The sequence below is a fragment of the Delphinus delphis genome, chromosome 5 (genome assembly GCF_949987515.2).
Source record: "Delphinus delphis chromosome 5, mDelDel1.2, whole genome shotgun sequence".
Classification (NCBI taxonomy): Eukaryota; Metazoa; Chordata; class Mammalia; order Artiodactyla; family Delphinidae; genus Delphinus; species Delphinus delphis.
In genome coordinates, this window is record NC_082687.1 from 94439700 (window position 1) to 94460358 (window position 20659).

The 20659-nt window shown below is 34.3% G+C and overlaps 1 protein-coding gene across 2 annotated transcripts in view; it reads left to right on the top strand.

Moving 5' to 3' along the window:
• LCORL (ligand dependent nuclear receptor corepressor like) overlaps window positions 1-20659 on the top strand; it is a 166274-nt gene that overhangs the window by 54802 nt on the left and 90813 nt on the right. For both annotated transcript variants that reach the window (XM_060012759.1, XM_060012758.1), the window contains exons 3-4: window positions 7358-7437; window positions 8332-8461. In XM_060012759.1, the coding sequence (XP_059868742.1) occupies window positions 7358-7437; window positions 8332-8461 (210 nt within the window). The remainder of the gene's footprint in view (window positions 1-7357; window positions 7438-8331; window positions 8462-20659) is intronic.

The following is a 20659-nucleotide window of genomic DNA, read 5'->3' on the forward strand; positions in this document are numbered from 1 at the left end:
AACAGTCTTCCCAGCATCTTACCAGGAGTAGATTCTATCTCAGGAAACCACTTTCTTTGCTCATCCATAAGAAGCAACTCCTCATCCTTTGAAGTTTTATCATGAGTTTGTAATGATTCAGTCACATTTTCAGGCTCCACTTCTAATTCCAGTTCTCTTGCTATTTCCATCACATCTGCAGTTACCTCCTCCACTGAAGTCCGGAGCCCTTCAAAGTCATCCATGAGGGTTGGAATCAGCTGCTTCAAAACTCCTGTTAATGTTGGTATTTTGACCTCTTCCCATGAATCATGGATGTTCTTCATGGCATCTAGAATGGTGGATCCTTTCCAGAAGGTTTTCAGTTTACTTTGCCCAGATCCATCAGAGGAATCACTATGTATGGCAACTATAACCTTATGAAATGTTTTTCTTAATGATTCCTGGTCAGTGGGCTGCAGAGTGGATATTGTGTTGGCAGGCATGAAAACAACATGAATCTTGTTGTACATCTCCATCAGAGCTCTTAGGTGATCAGGTGCATTATCAACAAGCAGTCACATTCACATTTTGAAAGGAATTTTTTTTTCTGAGCAGTAGGTCTCAACAGTGAGCTTAAAATATTCAGTAAACCATGTTGTCAACAGATGTGCTGTCATCCAGGCTTTGTTGTCCCATTCATAGAGCACAGGTAATGTGGTAAATGAGGACTTTTGGAATGGTAAATGAGCATTGGCTTCAACTTCAAGTTGTCAGCTGCATTAGCCCCTAACAAGAGAGTCAGTCTCTCCTTTGAAGCTCTGAAACCAGTCATTGACTTCTCCTCTTTAGCTATGAAAGTCTCAGATGGCATCTTCTTCCTATATGCGACTGATTTGTCTGAATTTTAAATCTGCTGTTTAGTGTGGCCATCTTCATTGATTATCTTAGGTAGATCTTCTGGATAACTTGCTGCAGCTTCTACATCAGCACTGTTGCTTTACCTTGCACTTTTATGTTATGGCGATGGCTTCCCTCCTTAAACGTCATGAACCAATCTCTGCTAGCTCCAAACTTTTCTCCTGCAGCTTCTTCATCTCTCTCAGTTTTCAATGAAGAGAATTAGGGCCTTGCTCTGGATTAGGCTGTGGCTTAAGGGAATGTTGTGGCTGGCTATCCAGACCACTAAAACTTTCTTATCATTCATGTGTTCACTTTTAATTTCCTTTAAGAACTTTTCCTTTGCATTCACAGCTTGACTGTTTGGCACAAGTGGCCTAGCTTTCAGCCTGTCTCAGCTTTTGATATGCTTTCCTCACTAAGCTTAATCATTTCTAGCTTTTGATTTAAAGCGAGAGACTTGCTGCTACTCCTTTCACTTGAACTCTTAGAGGCCACTGTAGGGTTATTAATTGGCCTAATTTCAATATTGTTGTGTTTCAGGGAATAGGAAAGCCCAGCAAGAGGGAGAGATGTTGGGGACAGGCCAGTTGGTGGAGCAGTCAGAACACACACACAAAGAATATACAATGGAAAAAAGACTGTCTCGTCAGCAAGTGGTACTGGGAACGTTAGACAGCCGCATGCAAATTAATGAAGTTAGAACACGTCCTCACACCATACACAAAAATAACTCAAAATGGCTTAAATACTTAAATATAAGAAATGACACCATAAAATTCCTAGAAGAGAACATAGGCAAAACATTCTCTGACTTAAATCCTACCAGTGTTTTCTTAGGTCAGTCTCCCAAGGCAATAGGAATAAAAGCAAAAATAAGCAAATGAGACCTAATCAAACTTAAAAGCTTTTGTACAGCAAAGGGAACCATAAGCAAAACGAAAAGACGACTTAGACAGAGTGGGAGAAAATATTCGCAAATGATGTGACCGACAAGGGCTTAATTTCCACAATACACAAATATATAACTCAACAACAACAACAAAAAAAACCCAGTTGAAAACTGGGTAGAACACCTAAATAGATATTTCTCCAAAGAAGACATACTGTTGGCCAACAGGCACATGATAAGATGCTTAGCATCACTAATTATTAGAGAAATACAAATCAAAACTATAATTATGTACCACCTCAGACCAGTCAGACTTTTTTCTTAAAAAGTTACAATTAACAAATGGCTGGAGAGGGTGTGGAGAAAAGGGGGAACCTTCCTATACTGTTGCTGGGAATGTAAGTTGGTGCAGCCACTGTGGAGAACAGTATAGAGGTTCCTCTAAAAACTAAAAATAGAGTTGCCATATGATTCTGCAGTCCTACTCCTCGGCATACATCCAGACAAAGCTATAATTCAAAAAGGCACATGCGTCCCTATGTCCATACCAGCACTATTCACAATAGCCAAGACAAGGAAGCAACCTAAATGTCCATTGACAGATGAATGGATAAAGAAGATGTGGTACATATATACAACGGAATATTACTCAACCATAAAAAAGAATGAAATAATACTATTTGCAGCAACATGGATGGACTTAGAGATTATCATACTAAGTGAAGTCAGAAAGGGAAAGACAAATACCATATGATATCACTTATATGTGGAATCTAAAATATGACACAAATGAACTTATCTATGAAATAGAAACAGACTCACAGACATAGGGAACAGACTTGTGGTTGCCAAGAGGGAGTGGGTGGGGGAGGGAGGGATTGGGAGTTTGGGGTTAGCAGACGCAAACCACTATATATAGAATGGATAAACAATAAGGTCCTATTGTATAGCCCAGGGAACTGTATTCAATATCTTGTGATAAACCATAATGGAAAAGAATCTTAAAAAGAATATAAATATGTATAACTGAACCACTTTGCTGTACAGCGGAAATTGACACAACATTGTAAATCAACTCTACTTCAATTAAAAAAAGAACACACATAGAACATTGATTAAGTTTGACAACTTATATCGGCACAGTTCTTGGACCCCAAAGCAGTTATAATAGTAATGTCAAAGATCACTGATCACAGATCACCATAGCAAATATAATAATGAAAAAGTTTGAAATGTTGTGAGAATTACCAAAATGTGTGACACAGAGACACAAAGTGAATAAACGCTGTTGGAAAAATGGCATTGATAGACTTGCTCAGCACAGTGTTGCCACAAACCTTCAATTTGTAAAAAAATGCAATATCTGCAAAGTGCAGTAAAGCAAAGTGCAATAAAACAATAAAACTGCCTTATACGGTTGGACTACAGTTTGTTTACCTATTTGAAAGACCTGCTCACTTCCTAGGTTTGGCAATTATGAATAAACCTGCTATAAACATATGTGTGCAAGTTTTTGTGTGAACATACATTTTTAACTCACTTGGTTAAATACCTAGGAGCACCATTGCTGGATCCTTTGGAAAGGAAAGACTCTGTTTAGCTTTGTAAGAAGCAGACTATCTTCAAGAGTGGCTGTACTATTTTGTGTTCCCACCAGCAGTGAATTTAGGTTCCTTTTGCTCTACATCCTCACCAGCATTTCATGTTGTCAATGTTTTGGACTTTAACCATTTTAATAGGTGTGTAGTGGTATCTTGTCGTAATTTGCATTTCTCTGATGGCATGTAATATTGAGCACCTTTTCATATGCCTGTTTACTATCTGCATATCGTCTTGGGTGAGGTGTCTGTTCAGACAGGCTTTGGCATCAAGAATGAGTTAGGAAATATTTCCTCTGCTTCTGTATTCTGGAACAGATTATAGAGAAACCATTTGGGCTGGTGCTTTCTGTTTTGGAAGGCTATTAATTATTGATTTGATTTCTTTGATAAATGCCTGTTGAGGTTACATATATTTTTGTGTGTGAGATATGGTAGATTGTGTCTTTCAAGAAATTTGTCCATTTTATCCAAATCTGTGGGAAACTAATGTTGTCCATAATATTCTTTTGTTACTCTTTTAATGTTCATAGGGTCAGTAGTGATGGCCCATCTTTCATTTCTGATATTTTCTCTTTTTTTCCTGGTTAGCCAGGCTAGAGGTTTATCATTTTATTGATCTTTAAAAAATCAGCTGATCCTAATTTTTTAAAAGGTATAGAATATAAACTGGAAGGATATATTGCAAACTATTAATCGTTATCTCTGGATGATGGGATTATGAATAGTTTTTCTTTTCTCCTTTGTACTTTCAATATAGTTAATATGTAGTTTCATAATGAAAAATTATTTTTTAATTATATTGCCTACTGTTATGTATCTTTTAACAAAGTTATAATCAGTTTTTATGACCTTAATGAAAAATCTAGTTTCAGTATTCTCCTTTTTCACTTTTCATTGAACTTTATCTTTAGGAACTCCAAATTTATTTTCTGTGGCTTGAGGGTACTGAAGAGAATAAAAACATTAAAAAGAAGTGTGATTAGTTAAAAGAAAATGAAAGTAACATCTACTGGACTTCTGTGTTTTGTGTATGTTCTTAATTAATTTTTACTACAGCCTTAAGATGCAATTATTATTATCCTCATTGTACAGTGAGGAAATTGAAGCTCAGAGAAAGTGACTAGCCCAAGGCTACATCTATCAATAGTATGTGGAAAGACCGTGGTTCACTACAAGGCTCTCTAATTTCAAAGACTGTTATCTTTCCCAGATAAATCAGGTGAATGATTGGAGCCAGACTTTGACCACAAGAATATGTATATATGGTGGAAAGGTTGATTTTTATCATTCTTTTACTATCAGTTTCATATATGACATTGCCTTTTATTAATAAGGTTAGTTGTATAAGGTACATATTTTGACCCTTTTTGAGCTTATACCTTCATGTATTAAAGTTTCAAAATGAGAGACAACTTATTTTAGAGATGAATATCTGAATCATTGTCAAATTTTGTTTGAGAGATAAAATGAATGTGTTTTGTTGTAGTGGTTATTTAATTTTTATGACCTGAAAGGACAACCTGGACAGAGGGAGAAGTCTGGCCTCCAGGTGATTTTTCAAAATCGCTTTTCCTATATATAAAAAAAGTATACCATCATCATTTATTTGGACTGAAAATTAAAAGCTGCTATATACAGAGTAATTACTAAATATTTTTAAGTAAATTCATAGATTTCTGAACCCAGTAACATTTAATGGCATTTATGTAATCATTGATTATTCAATGCCATTTGTTTAACTATGTAGGCATTTATTTTAATTGAATTTCCTTGAAGAACTTCACCTAAAATAACTAAAATAAATGAGGATAATCTCAGCATGCCCAATTTTATTTTACAACTGGTAATGGTCTTAATTAACCCAAAGTTGTTGTCCCTTGAGTCAATATATTTATCACTGAAACTTTATGAAACCTTTCAGTGATTTTTCAGAAATACCTTTTCCAGACCTACCAGCTATTTTTCAAAAATCCCAATGCTGGATTCCTTTCATAGTCCCTATTCATGAGGCCATAATTTTTAAAAGCAGTAAGATTTCCTTGATCTATCAAAATTATGTTATGCTTAGCATATGAGTCAAGTTTTTGCTACAGTAATGCTACATAACAAACAGCTCCAAAATCCGTTTCATGTTTATGGGTGACCTTATTCACTGGAATCTAGGCTGTGGATGGGGATAACATCTCATGATTCCATGTTCCAGACTGAAGGATTAATGGCTTTACGGGCCAAGTTCTTCTGATGTTGGATGGTGGAAATTCAAGAGAATTGGGGAAATTTGCCATGCCTTTAAAAGCCTCTGCTTAGAATGGTATACTGTCACTTCTTCTATATTCATTTCATTGGTCAGAAAGCTGTGCCTCGCTCTCTGTAAGAGACACTGCACAGTCCTATATTCAAGAGTGTGAATCTATGCTTCTGTTGTACTGACTGGGTGAAAGGTTGGAGAAAATTATGAACCTGCATAACTACAATTCTGGGTTTTTAACTGTATAGGTTATGTAAACCTTTTCATTTGTCAGGTTGTTTACAAAAAGTGATCAGTTTTCTTAAGCAGATATTCAATTAAAATTTGTCTTCTTCAAACTAACCTTATTAAATATATGTGTGATAGTACAGGATTTAAAAAATAATGACTAGCGACTCTACCTCGTTAATAATTCACCTCTGCATGATGTTTTGCAGTTTATGAAGTATTTTCATATTTTTAAAATTTGATCACAAATAAGTTAGGTGATGGGATCCTTATTTTACAGATGTGGAAATTAAAACGAAACCTTTGTGGCTTGGCAAGGCTACAAATAATAAGTTCCATTCCAGATTTTTGGAGACTTCAAATCCAGTCATCTTTCCATTACTCCATACTGGATCTTATGTTCCCATTCCCTCCTCTTTCCAAGCTTAAATAAATAAAAGGAATATTTCTGGAGCACTGCCAAAATCAAAGGAAGCTATCACTGTACTCTTTATATTCCAGCAAATTATATTATCTTCTATTCTGACCTATATATCTGGATTAATGCAAGAGTATCCCACGGGCTAAACCTAAGTAGTATTTATTCATTATCATTCCAGAAGGATGAGTTTGTTTCCTGTGTAGTTTAGCAGAAAACATGTATTCAATTTCATTATGTATTTCAAAAGTATAAGAGAAATTACTGTGGTATACCAGTGCTTTTCAAATTAGTTCCAATGTAGCTGCCTCAGATGATAATAGTTTATGTATTTGAGGTTCTGTGTATGAATTTATTTGGGACAAGAAATTGGAGGGAATTTCTATTGCAAGGAGTAAATTTGAAAAATCACTGTCTATACCAAGTACAGTTAGGATGGCAATGTTATTATATCTTCATAAAATTCCTTCATTAGAAAATGTTTTCCACGAACTCACTAATATATTACAACAGTTGGATTATAAGGAACATTCTTGTGAAAAAAATCCATGTTTGGTATTGAATAATATAACTTGTTTACTTGCTTTTTGCTCTCACTCTTGCAACAAAGCCTTTAGCACGTAATGAAAATCTGATCTGACTTCTTAGCAGTGGATTTCTACTTTTTTCTTGGATAGCATTCCATATTCTCAAATCTGTAGGCTTTTCTGGTGCTTTATTCCATTTCTCTGTTTTATGTTGTCTTTCATGATGTGCAAAATTTATTCCTTTATCCCCATATCTCCCTGTTTGTTCTGACTTCTTTCATAGTGAAAATAAAAATTAATAGACAATGATAAATTGAATCTTTCAGAAGGCTAGATGATACTTAAAATTCTATTGTTGGAAAATTAATTTATAACCAGCTCATTGTTCTTGCTACTTTGTCTGATAATAGTGCAAAATTACTCTCTGTATTTCTTTCTAGATGTTACCAGTTTAATTTTGGGGGGGCCTTTTCCCCTTACTATTGCAGCTAGCTTTTTTATATGAGCCATTGCTATGGCGAGTGGTAATTTTATTTGTTTTAATAAAGTTAGTGTATTTAATCAATATTTTTCCCTCTTTTGAAGACTGTGAACCAGAAGAGCTGACTGACTGGTCTATGGATGAAAAATGTTCATTTTGTAACCTACAGAGAGAAGCAGTCAGTGTAAGTTTTAGTGCTATGAAATTATGTCTAAACTAATTGCACAATTGTAACACAATTTTTTAAACTTAATTTGTTCTGAGAATTTGTGACTTACAGTGAAATTTAAATACTTGATTTTGGTAATGAGAAGAATATTTTAAAGTCTTATGTTAGAAGTCTAACATTTAGCTTAACTTGCAGGTAAAAATCCCAACAACATTCTCATCTTTTTTGCTCATTTCACATTTCTTTCTTAAAGCTCTTTGACTCATAAAGTTCAGTTCAGATCTGTTTTGTATTTAGGTAGACACGGGTGAGCCGAGTTTGGTCTGAGACCACCCTGTAGTCTGATTTCTTAGGAATCAGTGGTTGGAGGATAATGTAGTACTACGTTTTAGCCTTTTACTTTCTCATGAAGTCTTTTGGATATCATAATTATCTCCTGTGAAATGATTAATTATTAGTTTCTACTGTAAACAGGGCATAAAATAGACAAGCAGCATCTTCTTGCATGGTGGGAAGTCCTAATTCTTTATGTACTATTGTGGGAAGGGCTGAGAAGAAATGGGAATTTGAGAACTTGCACCCATTTTGGTCAGATTAGTGGATAAACATATCTGCTTTGTTCTTAAAACTCTCATTACTGGCATGCTATATAGTGAGTTTATTTAACAATATATTTTATCTGCCCCCACCCCCTTTTTGACAATAGTTTTGCTAAGGAATAAGGCTAGTTTGTCCCTCTATCAAAGATAAATTTCTTTTTTCCCGACTCCTTTCTCAAATCTTATGTTCTGTATATAATTTGACATATTTAAAAGATAAAAAAATAAACAGAATTTTTTTGCCATTTTAAATGGAGCCCCATGTTTAAATAAAAAGTGATTTTTTTATGTTGTTTTCTTCTAATTTTAGGATTGTATACCATCTCTTGATTCTTCACAGTCGACACCAACAGAGGAACTATCATCTCAGGGCCAGTCCAACACTGAAAAGATTGAATGCCAAGCAGAAAATTACCTAAATGCACTCTTTCGAAAGAAAGGTAATATTGATATACTTTGTCATTTAAAATTTGCAATAGACATCTAAAATGTTTGAATTTTCTCTCACACAAGTTTTTAATATGTCAATCTCTACTCCATTCTTGATTATTTCCTTCTTTGTCCTTAGTTTTTCTTCATATTTTTAGGGACATTAGGATTTGCAATCACTGTAGAGCTGTCTTCTATTAGGCTTTCCTTTTCACCATTCTATTCTCAAATCTCTCCCTGACTTTATTTTCTTAATCTACTATAGGCAGAAGAAAATTTTATATGCTTCTGGTCTTCCTTATTTTGTTTCTGACTTCAAAAGTTCTTTTGTGTTCAATAAGTGATAGATATAATATATTGCAAAGCTGTTTTTAGAAATGTAACAGTTAAATCATTTATCAGCCAGGTCGGTAGTATATTTGCTGGCTTGAGATTTCAGTGTTTCTTTGATAGCTTGAATGTGCTTACTTGACATTACAATGTCAGTGTTGTTCTTTGCTTCCTGTCTATCTAAACATTAAATCCAAATTAGGGCTGTTTTCACTTGTTTTCTTGCTTTGATACACATGTATCAGGCAGAAGTTATTTTTATATCTTAAGTTACTTGAGAAAAATACAGAAATATAGACCCTTCCATTTTTTGCTCTTGGCCATTTGCGCAGTAGTAAAGTGTCTTAATTTTTATCACATAGACCTTTGGAATAAGTCATGGTGCAGGGGGAATGAAGGATGGTGGTGGGAGGATCACTGTACCTCCCAGCTTCCTGAGATTGGGGAAAACATTACTGTATTTTCATCTAAGTATTGATAGTGCTTTTACTCCTCTTTTGAATTAGGTAACATCAGATATTTTCTGTTAAAACAGATGACTTACAGGTTTTAATCTATAATGTTGAATATAGTCCTCACCTTTGAGAAAGGAAGCTTTTGTTTAGTCTTACTGTTACGAGTTCTTTTATGTGTTGAAATATGAAAATCCTCTGATGAGAAGAACCATTAGTATATTAAAAGGCCTAAAGTTAAGAACTATATATTTTTTTAAGTGCAGGGGACTGAAAATCTTTTCCTGTGTGTTACCAAAGTACTTAGTATTGAGAAATTGGCAGTATCTTTAAAAAAACAAATTGTTTTCTTAAAATTTTCTTTATGAACCAATATAAAAATTATTTACATGATTTCTTTAAGAATTTTATATTAACTTAGAAAATTTTATTCTGTCTTTATATTTACATTTATAAGAATTATGTTATCAGACTTACATCACTAAGAGAGCTGGAGAAAATGTATGCATTTACACACATGCATGTAGTAAGTTTCACTCACCTTAGAACTTACTCAGTTGCCTCCTCCTTTGAATAATTTGTAATGGTAGTAGGTAGAAATTAATCAATAATAATGACTTTTAGTATTTGATAGTATGGAGTTAGCCTGTGCTCCATTGCCCTGTTAAGAGTAATCAGTAAAAACTTGGTACTATTTCAGCTGATTCAAGCATCTGGGTCTCCAAGAGGTCTCCTACCAATGGTTGGGTGAGTGTTCATGGATATTTAGTGACCTCTCCATTTGGGGATTTTTTTGGTTTTCTTCAAGATCTTTGAAGGATCACAGAGTTTTTAAATGAAAGATTCTTATTAGTAGTATTTTTGCTTTACTTCAGGTCTTCAGTATTTTTGTCTTTGTTAATTTCTTTATTTGTAGTCCCTCATCACTTTCCAGATTTAATTAAACATAAGGACTTCTCTACTTGTTTACTTGGTTTTGTTTCTGTTGTTTGTTTTTAATTTCTTTGAATGAAATCATTTTCGAGATTTCCAATATGGTCTGAGCAGGATGAGACTAGAAGATAATAACAGTATCTTTTAAATGGTTTTAACTCCTTTGTTTGTGTATTTGTTTATTTATTTAGTAAGTTCTTTTAACTTTACTTTGAAATAAAAGGCAAAAAATGTGTTTTTAAAGATAGGAAATTCCGAGTATTCGGAAGCAAATAAAATGCTAATAAAGCATCTTGTTAGTGAAGTTTTTATTTGATTCCTGAAAATTTCTCAAACTTGGTCATTTATAGGAGTGCTGCATATTAATAGCGTTAGTATTACTGATACTTTAAATCTGTTGCTTAGTTTGAGGAGCATAAGCATGTGATCATCTTGCCAAAACATAGAGAAATCTTCTAATATCCCTATTGTAGCTTGTTTATTATCTTTCTTAACTATAGTTTTATGGAAGTTGATGATGTAAGCTGCTGTTATTGAGAACTCACACTTAGGATAATTAAGATGGTTGATGTCATCAATTATGATTGAACACTAAGTCCGTTTTGTGACTTACCTCATTTAATCTCAAAACACTGTTAAGAGATAGGTACTCTTGTTATCGCTTTAACAGACTGAGATAATGAAGCTCAGAGAAGTTTTGTGTTGTGAACGTTTGAATCCTTGGAAGGAATTTTAAAAGGTCAAAGATTTTCTATGTGAGGAACACTTAGATTCTAAGTATTAAGTAGAAAATCATTCCTGTTCTCTACTACTTAGCAGCCTAGAATTAGTATTATTTTAATTGAATTAGGCAGGCTAGAGAGGACCTATGAGACATACAGAGCATTCCATCTTTGCTTTATATGAACATGAACAGCTTTAGTGATTAGTTCCCTTATAGTATTTAATAATTGGAGAAAACTTATTACTTAATCTAAATACAGTTTGGACTATCCCTTATAATTAGAAGCCAGTCAAAAATACTCTTGTAGAGTTGAGTAAGTACAGTCAGGGGAGTGGATATTTTAGTGCAGAGATGAACTTTTAACTAATTTTATATATTCTTTACTTTAGAAATGTTTCAAAATTGAGTTCCTTCTAGAGGTTAACCTAGACAATTGTCTAGAATGCTAGAGTAGAATGAAACCTCCATGATAGTAGGGACTTCTGTTTTGTTAATTGCAGAATCCTCAGTATCTGGAATAGTACTTGTCACATCTTAGATCTTCAGTAAGTATTTTTGAATGAATAAATGAGTACTAAGATAAACTGTCCATATATCTTCCAGTTTCTCTACATATTCAGTGGTATTAGTACTTATTTGTTTTGTTTGAAGAAGAAAATTATTTAGCGTGTATGTATTGTTTATCTTTTCCTACTTTGTACTTAAGTATATTGCTGTGTATAGCCTGAATATCAGTCAGTTTATTTGTTTTGAAATGTGGGTAAACATAGGCATATAGATATAAAATGCCTTTTCTGAAGCTGTCCCCATAGGATATGAACTAAACTGTTTTGACTTTGGCTTCACATTCTCTGATCACCTGAAGCAGTGTAAATCACTGGCTTACGATTCAGGAAGATATCTCATCTTTTATTTTTCAGTTAAAGAAGGCTACTTGACTAAATTGGACAGATAGTATGCACGTTGTAGCTGAATGAATCATACTGCTAAGTGTATATAACAAAATAAAGCCTTCCTTCATCAAAATATAATGTTTTTCCTACTTTATCTTTTACCCCCCCCACACACACATTGAGCATTCATGTAACTACTATTCTGGCCTTTTCTTTTCGAAGACCTTGGTATATAGTTGAAAGCTGCTATTAACCAACCTTTCCCCCTTAAATTAATTGTTAGCTAGGTTTTATATAAAGTTTTTCATGGCTCTTTTGAACACAGATCCTTTTCCTTTTAAACTTTTAATTTTTAAGCTCTATAATACTGCATGAAATAAATATTAATACTGCTTATTAATTAATTGGATTATGACTGATACTAAAAACGTTTGACTTCTTAGAAACAGGAGTGTTAAGATTGCTTTTCTCTAAATGCAGGTATCCTAGAATGACTATGTAAATTTGACCTGATTCATTCAGGCCCTAAGCATTTCTTATACAAATGTGCCTTTGTGATAACACGTGGTCATACATTGACTTTTTCTTTATATGTGGGCTGCCTTTTTAGAACTCTTAGGGAACTGTATGTTAGTGTCATAAAATAATCCACATACCATTATGAGCCACAATCCAGAGGTATCCTTGGAAAGATTTTTCTTATTTTGCCATGTAGAGGATATGAATAAAATTCTAAGAACACACTTAAAATTATAACTATTTAAGATTTTAAGCATTTCTGTTAAAATCACCTTTCTGCCTGCAACACCATCCATAGCAGGAATTGAAGGCCGACTATCAGGTCATTCATTCATCATCACATGGATTCTTATCTCCTTTTGTCTTTTTTAATCTCTAATTTGACCCAGTCATTTACACCTTTACAAGCACCCAAATTTTCTCCACTGTGTTTTCTGGAACTTGTGGTCTTTCATCAGCAATCCCCTATATCCTCAGTCTTTTCTCTTAATGTTCCCTTTACTTTATTGCTTTAAGTGAAACCTGTATATTCATAAAAGATGCTTTTGTAGACCTTTCCCTTGCTGGATGTTTTTAATTCCTTGCTTTATGTAATATGGGGGTGATAAAATTAACAAGCAACTTCTGAGATCTTTATAGCTGCTTTCCAATCATTTATTTGCCATCCTTACTCCAAACCCTGAGCTTGTTTGGAATATCTAAATATTCCATCCATATTATCATGTTGCACACCTCTACCAGCCTTTTCACTTTCTTCCTCCCATCTTAGTTCTTTGTGACTTCAAGTTCTATGTAACTGTTCGGTTCTACATTCTGGCCTCTCAGTTACTTGACCTCTTCATTTCCAATGATCTTTTCCTCCATTCCACTCCAACCACCTTTCCCATGATCATCCCTAGACCTTTGCCACCTCACAAAAATAATTTCAACCATCCCTATTTCTACTACCATTTTATTTCAGTAGTCATCCCAGTATTTTTTTTAACCTCCTTGCAACCCCCAATCTATTGACCATACCACTTCTCACTGTTACTGTCTTACGACTTCACGTCTTTCCTTACTCAGCTCAGATACTGTGCTCAATCGCTGTAATTATCTTTCTGTAAAATTTTAACTCCCTTGCTTCTCTTTTCCTTTGTCATATTTGCTTGTCAGAACCCTATCTGTGTTTTAACCCTATTCTCAATATCTTACACACTTACCCTGGAACAGCTGAACTTGACTAAAGTAAAACACCCTATTATGCTGACTTTCTAAGTCTCACCTAGTCCCTTTCCTCTGTTACAGGTGGTTGTTTTATATCCTTCTCAAAAGTTCACAACTAAAAATTGTGCTTCCTTTTTGTAGCACAATCACCTTCTAACATATTATATAATTTACTTATTTTTATTGTTCATTGTCTTATTCCTTTTGCTAGAATATAAGCACTATGAAGAATTAGATTTTTGTATTTTTGCCTGCTGAGATATCTCAAGCATCTGACAGGTAGTAGATAATTATTTTCTGTACTTTTACCATCTTCACTTCTCAACTCCCCTTTTCTTTTCAACCCATCCCAATTAGACTTTCTTTTCTACTACAACATTGAAATTGTTTTATCAGTTTCATTGGTAATTCCATCTTGTACTATTCAGAGGAAAGTTATTAGTTCTCACCTTATTCAGCTTTTCAGCATCAATTGATAGGGATGAGCACTTCCTTAATCCTGGTTTCTAGGAAACTATATTCTTTTAATGTTTTCCTTGTCTTGCAGATTACTTCTTTCACATGCTCCTTGCTGCTTTTTGTCTTTTTTACCTTTAAATATTGAAGAGCCTAGGAGTTAGTCCTCAGTTGTCTTTTCTTCTCAGTATGCCTTCTCTTACTTGATGGCATCATTTCATCCAGTGGGTTTAACTACGATGTATGTGTTGATGACACCTGAATATTATAGGATTATATCTAATCCTAATCTTTTCTCTAGCTTTACTCTCTTATATCTGTCCACTTGGTATTCTTCAGTAGAATATTCAGTAGCCATCTCAGAATGACCTATCTAAAACAGAACACTTGACTTTACTCTCCCCAAACCTTCCCCTGCCCCAGCCTTTCCTATCTTAGTAAAAAGTATCACCCTTGACCCCAGTTGGTCAGTCCCCAAGCTAGGAGCTTTTCTTGATTCCTCAGTATCCTGTATACCCACATTCAACCTATCATCAACTCCCATTGGTTCTACCTTCAAACCATTTCCATAGCTGCCATCCTAATCCAAGGCACTTCATCTCTGGCATATACTACTTAAACAGCCTCCTAACTGGTGTCTCTTCTTCTACTTTTCTCTTCCCTACCAATTCATTTTTTCTACACAGAAGGCAAAATGATATTTCTGAAGCCTAAACCAGGACATTATTCCTCTGCCCAAAAGCTTCCAATGGCTTTGCATGTCACTGAGAGTAAAATCTATCAAAAATTCAATCTACATGGCCTACTTCTGCCTCCTCTTTAGCCATATCTCTTATTGTTTATTCTTTTGCAGACTCTGGCTTTTAGCTTTTCCTCAGATGTGCTAACCTTATTCCCACCTTAGGGTCTTCCTACTTGCTGTTGCTGTTACCTCTGTCTGGAATCCTTGTTTGCACTTGAGCATTGCACTCCTTCATATTATCAAACATTACCCTGGCCTGACCACTCGTTGCTCCAACCACCCCATTTATGATAATTCTTTCAGTCAGTCTCTTTCCCATCATTCTTCATTTGTCTGTTTGTTTGTTTCCCTGACTCCTCTTTTAATATCTGTTTGTTATCTGCCACTTCTAGAATATAAGAACAATAAGACAGGGATTTTGTCTATATCTCCTCAGCACCTAGAATTATACCCGGTACAGTTAAAACTCAATAACTTAATTGAGTGCCTGTAGAAGAGGAATATTTTAAAGGTCAACAGTAATGCTTTAAAATCATGATTGTCTATCCAGTTTTTTTAAAATGTTACTTATAGCTGTAGTATGCTAGATCTTTTAGCAAAGTCTTTAATGAGTCCTTGCATGTGATAAGAAAGTTCCAATATTCTAAGATGTTCTAGGAATCAGCCCAAATAATGAAAATATAAGTGATTCTAAATTCCTTTCAGAAATGTTTAGTCATTGAATTATTCTTTCAATGGTTATACACAACTCATAACATTTTGAGGACATAATTTAAATTTTGGGGAAGCAGTGGTTCTTTCATTTATCTTTATATAATTCTTTAGAAGTTTGTCTAAATTATTTCTTTGCATATTCTAGTTCAGTTGAGAGAGTGTAGTCTGTTAGGTGAGAGGGAAGACCTAATTCTCAGAAGAGATATAATTCTATTTGGGGCCCTATTTTTTGAATTACCATCTGTCCCTGGGTAGGATTTCTCCCCTGTGCTCTGTCTCTAATACTGCAGATAGTGAAATTAGCCTGTATGTGAATAAATGTAGTAATCTGTATATGCTGTTCAAACTAATGAGTACTGAATTGGAAAAAGCACTTTTTTGTGGAAGTAATAGACAGTTACTACGTGCTATTTAACTGTTTCGTAGTAATCATTTAAAAATCTTTCTAGAATATTTTTCTGATTTTCTTGAGTAACTCATGAATTCACCAGCTGTGTCATCACCTATGTGTTCTTTCATAAAATCCTGCTAATTTACTTCTTTCTTTCCCTGAGTATGACTTTCCCCAGAGCAAGACTAGCATGTTGGCCTTTATAAAACATATTTCTCGTCCATGGTTAGAGAAGTTAATTCATTCAACAACGTTCCACTAAGTTTCCTTCTATATGCCAGGTACCATACTAGTGGAAAAAAGGCAGAAAACATCCCTGTCTTCTGTGTGCTAGTGAGGGGAAGCAGACAGTAAGCAAGTAAATTCTGTTTGTGGTTGAATGTGAATGCGTGCACGCACACACACACACACACACACACCTTTCACATGTGCTGGATATAAATATATATGTAGGTGTTGTGGAGGCAAAGCAGGGAAAGGAGCTTAGGGAATGCCAGGGTAGAGGTGGGAATTGCAGTCTTATAAAGAGCAGTCGAATAACATTTGAGCAAACGCTAAAAAGAAAAAAAATAGGGTATCAAACTCAAACTACAGAAAACCTGGGGGAAATACATTTCAGGAGTTAAAGCTAATATCAGTTTTGAAAAATTATAGATCAGGCATGTAGGAGGTGATCGCCACTCCCGTTCCTCAGTTTTACAGATTATTTTCCTTTTAAGACCAAGCTAAAATTATAGCATTTAAAAGCAGATAGGGGATTTGGAGATTATTTAACTCTGTTCCTTTACTTACATACAAAGAAGTAACAGTTAAATAACTTGACCAAGCAACATGTACTATAATGTAAACAACTGATTAAATAATGTAAGATAGTTAATGATTGTTAATAGTACTTAGTAAAATAATCAAAAAAGCATTTTTAAAATGTTTAATTGATTAAAGAGTTGCCTGCATGAAGTTTGATGGTAATAAAAGAGATGGAGGCTTAGTTCCTGTTGCTGTTTGGTGATGAGTAGTATTAAGTCAGAGTGAGCTGGTGAAGTATTGAACAGGTGAATTAAATGCCTAAGGTTCATCCATGTCTGAATCCATGGAACTAGCTTATCTGAACCATCAGCTGAAGCCACAGAAAAGGCACTGGGATTTTTTTTAAAACTTCTTTTAAAAATGGATGAACTATTTAAGTTCCCGTCACTTGTAGTTTTTCAGCTCCTGGTCACCCTTTAATGTGTGGAGTCTTCTCATATCATGATCAGACTCACTTGTATGAACAGACATTTTATCTGCATAATCTAAAATTTTTTTTTAAAGATTTGGTGTCAAGTATTTGTGACTCCTTTATCTTTGCCTGACAAATGATGAGCATCAAGTTGAAAGATTTTCTAATCATAAACTTCACTATGTGATGTTAACAGTTAACATTTCCATGGTCCACTTCATTAAACCCAGCCTCCTTAGCAAGATGTAAGACTTTTTGCTTTACAGTCAACATTTCTTTTAACTCCTTGAAGTTAACAGAAGAATATGCTAGGTTTGTTCATACTCCATTCACTGTTTATTGTGATACTGTTTCCCAAGCCTCATTGACTGAGAGTATCTTTTTATCAAAACACTTTCATAAGTCCTACTTCTAGAAGTGTCAAATGCATCAGCATCCCACAGCAGATATTTCATGCCAAGTGTGAAAAAGAAAAATCTGTGTCACGTGGGTATCTGTCCACTGTTCTACTTTGTCAGAATACCTATGGCGTCCCTTGGTCCCCCAGTAGGGGCCATGAGATGGGAGATTAAGCAAATTTACTGTTTTTTTAATAGCTCTCAGTTTCTACACACCTCCTGTACTTTAAAGCATCTCTGCAAAATAGAGCATGATTCTCATGTTAAAAAATGTGTGTTTCATAATACATAATAATGTATGAGACTGCAGACCATAAGTATACACTGTACTGGTGGGCTATTTAAGAGATTTTTAAGGATAATTTTGATTCTGTGAAATGATTTCTACCTTCTTTGTCAGTTTTAAGTATTATTCCATCATATTCCTCTAAGAGTATTGATTTTAGTAGATTTTGAACTCCTTGGAGGCAAAGACTATTTTAATAATTTTTATCTTTCCAATTCCTTATAAACATTTCTTAGTTTTTTGAATAGAGTTTTGGTCAAAGACATAAATCAAAATCATAGAAGATACTTTTCAACATGTAATATATATTTGCTGCTCAATTTATGTATAATTATGCATTTTAGGGTTAAAGTGAGAACACTGCCTACATGTATGTGTGGTGGAATAACATGGCTCAGCTGCTGAACAGATTTTAGGGTACCATACAGCAGTGTGGTTCAGGGGTGTTGGCAAGGGGCCAAGCAGACACAGGCGAAGCCTGCTCAAAAGACAAGACAAAAGCAGGTTCCTGCTTTCAGTTGCTTTATATTCAGGTGTCTTAAAATTTTGCTCTATGAAATATTATGTTTCTAAGATGAGGGGTTTTTTTGTTTGTTTTTTTATGAGAACTGATGTTTATACGTTTCATTCAGTCCTCCTGCTGCAAATTGTGTGTGTTTGTTAGATGCTGTGAAAATAAGGGTTTGTGTTTTTTTAAAACTTGGAAAGCCTACATTTCTTAGAGGTCTGCTTTTCTCTGATTTTTATCTTTTTAAATTTTGTCGCTAAGTTTCAATTTCTTCATGTTATTTTAAATTTTTTAAATTCAACCACAATATTTGTTAGTTTGTATGCTTTTAAAACAGTGGTTATGTCTTATTATATACCTAAAAACAGCAGGTTGTTAGATGACTTCAGAGTAAAAACTACTATGACTATTCTTTTGCTTAGTTTCTTTTTAAGATGTACTTTTAAAGCATACATTTAGAAAGTTTTCATTGTCATTGTAAATAATACGTCTAAAAACTCTAATCCAGAATTCTTAAAAGTATGTTTCCTCTTGGTACTTTAGCTGTAAGACTTTAAACCTGATTGTAGTCTGCCTGCAAACTTAAGACAGCCCAATATACTGAATTGGGTGGTATTAGAATCTCAAGATCAGGACCTTTTGAGGAAAGAAAGAAAACTTAATGGCCAAGAACATTAGCTAAAGACTGAAATAGTTCATGTGTCCTGAACTGAAATAATAAGGGAGAGGGAGAAGTATGTTACTAGTCAGCTGTTTTGTTTTGTTTTTTTCCAGATAATTTTCTTCATATACTGTGGTTTTGTGGATGATAAACTATAGTGTAAAAAACACCTGAGTTATAAGCCAGCCACTGAATCAATCTACCACCTCAACTTTTTAATAAAAAGTTGAAGTTCTGTCTTGCCATAATTTTGAGTCTGTATTTTCAGTTTCTTAATCTCACATAAAGATCTTTTTTTAGTGCAATTTTTGTAGAAATAGCATTTGTTAAATATGCTCTAACACATGAACTCTCCTATCTCATTTAATATGATATAGTTATAATTCTCTTTTGAATAATTACTTATTCTCTCTGGCACTTTGGAACCTCAGTGGCTGATTAATTCTTTCTGAATTTCTCTTACAAAGATATAAGGAGTCTAGGATTCTAGCAGAGGATTTGATCAAATACTGTACTTGTGAAATGTGATAAATTAGTTTTATAAATTACCATCTCACCATTTTAAATTTACATGTAATTATGAACTGTCAGTTACAGTTTACTATTTGCTGTTGGCTAGTTGTCCATTATATTCACAGCCTGCTCAGACTGTTCTATTGATTGGAACTCATTGATTTGTTATTACCAAGTAGCGATCACCTCCTACCTTTCTCCATATGGATATATATTTGTATGTGTGTGTGTTTTCCCCCTTAAAGTGTTTTGAGTGAAGTCTTCTAAAACGTTTCTATCTTCAGTAGAAAGGGCAAAGCATAAGTTTTACCATGAAACATATATGGATTCAAATCTTGCCCTACCATACATTAGTTATATAGTTCTGATAAACTACTTACCCTTTTATGTGACTTAGTTTTCTCATATGCGCAAGAGGCATAATAATTGTGGATGCTTATTTATACTCTGTTGTCTACCCTCACCCACCAAAAAAATAGTTTTATTAAAACAAAAGGTACTAGTTTAGATTTTAGTTTGATAGGTATGCTGTGTGTTCAGTAGTAGCTTCTGGTGGAAAAAAGAATATGGGCTATGGAGTCAAACCTAGATGGGTTGCTTGCTGTTTTGTTTGTTTGTTTTTTAATTAAGAAGCTGTGATATTGGGCAGCTTAACTTGGTGATATTATTGTGAAGATTAATATAATGTAAATGAAACATGCAGCTTAGTGCCATATGTATACTAGGCATCCAGTGAAGAGTAGCCCTATGGTGGATTACACTAATTTTTTTTTTTTGCTTTTGAGTGTACGAGAAATCGAGGCACCAGCATGTAAATGACTTGCTCTACTCATAGTATGGCATAGTAGTTAAGAGGTCAGATTTTGGATTAGACCTGGGTTCTAGTCCTGGTTCTACTACTTACTCAGCCTTGCATGACCTTAGGCAAATTTTTTAACCTCCTTAAGACTAGTTTCCATTTCTATATAATGGGAATAATTGTGGCATTTTTAAGAGGATTATTGTGATGATTAGAAGAGATAATGCATCCAAACTGACCAAGTTGTATACATTATTTATGTGCAGTTTTTCTTGTGTACCAGTTATACCTCAATAAAGTTGGGGAGGGGTGGGAAGAAGAGATAATGTAAGGACTCAGTAATCTAAAACTGCTGCTACTGTTATTTATTATCATTATCATCAGTTACTTGGAATCACAGTAAATCAAAAAAGGAAGATCACATAGGGTTTAGTTCTCAAATTAAGTCTTGTAATCATTAAGAAG